Source organism: Aplysia californica, unplaced genomic scaffold (genome assembly GCF_000002075.1).
Source record: "Aplysia californica isolate F4 #8 unplaced genomic scaffold, AplCal3.0 scaffold00508, whole genome shotgun sequence".
Classification (NCBI taxonomy): domain Eukaryota; kingdom Metazoa; phylum Mollusca; class Gastropoda; order Aplysiida; family Aplysiidae; genus Aplysia; species Aplysia californica.
In genome coordinates, this window is record NW_004797778.1 from 75,421 (window position 1) to 77,337 (window position 1,917).

At 38.8% G+C, this 1,917-nt stretch overlaps 1 protein-coding gene across 1 annotated transcript in view; it reads left to right on the forward strand.

Annotated features, from left to right (window-relative positions):
• The window catches only part of LOC101856600 (ceramide glucosyltransferase-B), a gene marked incomplete at its 3' end in the record, with an annotated part of 22,615 nt that overhangs the window by 14,852 nt on the left and 5,846 nt on the right, over positions 1–1,917 (forward strand). The window contains 1 exon segment of the mRNA XM_005106043.3: positions 939–1,041. Within this exon segment, the coding sequence (XP_005106100.2) occupies positions 939–1,041 (103 nt within the window).

Genomic DNA, 1,917 nt, shown 5'->3' on the forward strand with positions numbered 1-1,917 from the left:
AGAGAGAGAGAGAGAGAGAGAGAGAGGCCAGGGTCTTAACATGGGCGTAGGCCTTTTTGTGGCATGCACTGCTTCAGTGATCATGTTAGGCTCGCTTGTGGAAGATTCAGGCTGGTGAACGAGTGCTTAGCTTTAGAAATGCAACCTTTTCTAAGGAAGGAAGATGGCAGGGTCTGTAATGTAAAATTTACCTGGAAAAATTTTTACGTCCTTTCTTTCATAAATATTCTTTTGAATATTTGGCTTTGATTCTGCATGTCGGAGTCAACCCAGGTTGAGAGGGATACAGTGTCCCGGCAGAAAGACGGAGATGTTTGAGATACAAATATTCTTCTCATGGAAATCAAACTCAGGTCTTCTAGGCGTGATATGAAGCACCAAATAACTACTCCTCAGACATCAGTTTTCTTATGACCTTATGCAGTTGCGAGCGCCGTAAAACATTTACATTAAAAAAAAGACATCAGTTTATATATCTTCTTAAAGATACCTGGCTTCCATTCCAGCCACAAATGTGGGGCCCCATGTTTAATTTTAAATTAAATCACCACAACGTATATACTTCTCTTTTCTTTCTTTGTCTCTATCTTTTCTCTTGCTTGTGGTTGGTTCACTGGTTTTCTAGTGTGGTTTGCTCTTTCTTTCTTACCAAGAATCTGTCCTTTCTATCTGTCCTTTGTGGGTGGTTGGCAGGTGCTCTAGTGTGGTTTGCTCTTTCTTTCTTACCAAGAACCTGTCCTTTCTACCCGTCCTTCTTTTCTTTGCATGCTACTCCCTAGTAACACCTCTACTCTTCAGCACTTAAATGACTTATTTATGTTGCTAGGGCGGTAAAACTCTTTCTTTCTAAAATTAACCTAAATTCTCTCTTACTTTTCTTTTGCCAGGATAAAGTTATAATTTGTTATATTTTTTTGTCTTTTCCTCCTTTTTCCCAGTATGAGCTGCTCTTCTGTGTGCAAGATGACAATGACCCGGCCATTCTCGTGGTCAAGAGTTTGATAGAAAGTTATCCAAAAGTAGACGCTAAACTATTTATAGGTGAGTCTGATAAGAGATTTATTCTGTGTTTTTGTGTTGTTGTTTTTTTTTTATTGTGAGGAGCTTTATCAGTAAAATGGGTTTACCTGTTGTGTTTGAATTGAATGAAATATAAAATCTCCCTTTCCTACACCAAACACGTCTCTATCTATTCGTGTGTTGAAATGACATTGTGCTGTGTGTTTATAGTCGTGAATATAAATCATAATTCAAATGATTTTTGGTTTGTTTTTGGTTTGTTTTTGTGTTTTTTTTTTGGGGGGGGGGGTTTGCTTTGTTGTTGTTGTTTTTTCCTTGAGGGAGGGGGGGGTTGGTTGCTACACATATATTTCAAGTAAGCGTTGTCACAGAGTATAGAATGGGTGGTAGGAGGGTGCCATAGGTAGGTCCTACTTCTTTACTTCCCCTCTGTTGTTTCTGTCTATCTGTCTTGCTTTTTCCCAAACCTAAATGACCATTATTATTATTGAATTGTGTCAATGTGCTTCTCCCTATTCAAACAAACAAGCAAGAGTACAGGATGGATGGTAGGAAGGTGCTGCTGGTTGGTCGTATTTTTTGTAGTCTTTTATATATATTTTGCTTCTGTCTGTCTATGACGCTCTCATCTCAACACTAAATGACAGTTATTGTGTCTATGTGCTTCACATTGCTCATAACTCGAACGGGAAAGACAATAATATATTATAGCTTTACTCAAGTCTTTGGAGGGTGCTTCTGGTCTCTCTCATTTTTGTTTACTTGCCCTCTGTTGTTCCTTATTTTTTTATTCTGTTAGTTGGAAGGCACCACTGGTAGGTTCTACTTCTTGTCTGTCTGTCTGTCTGTCTGTCTGTCTGTCTGTCTGTCTGTCTGTCTGTCTGTCTGTCTGTCTGT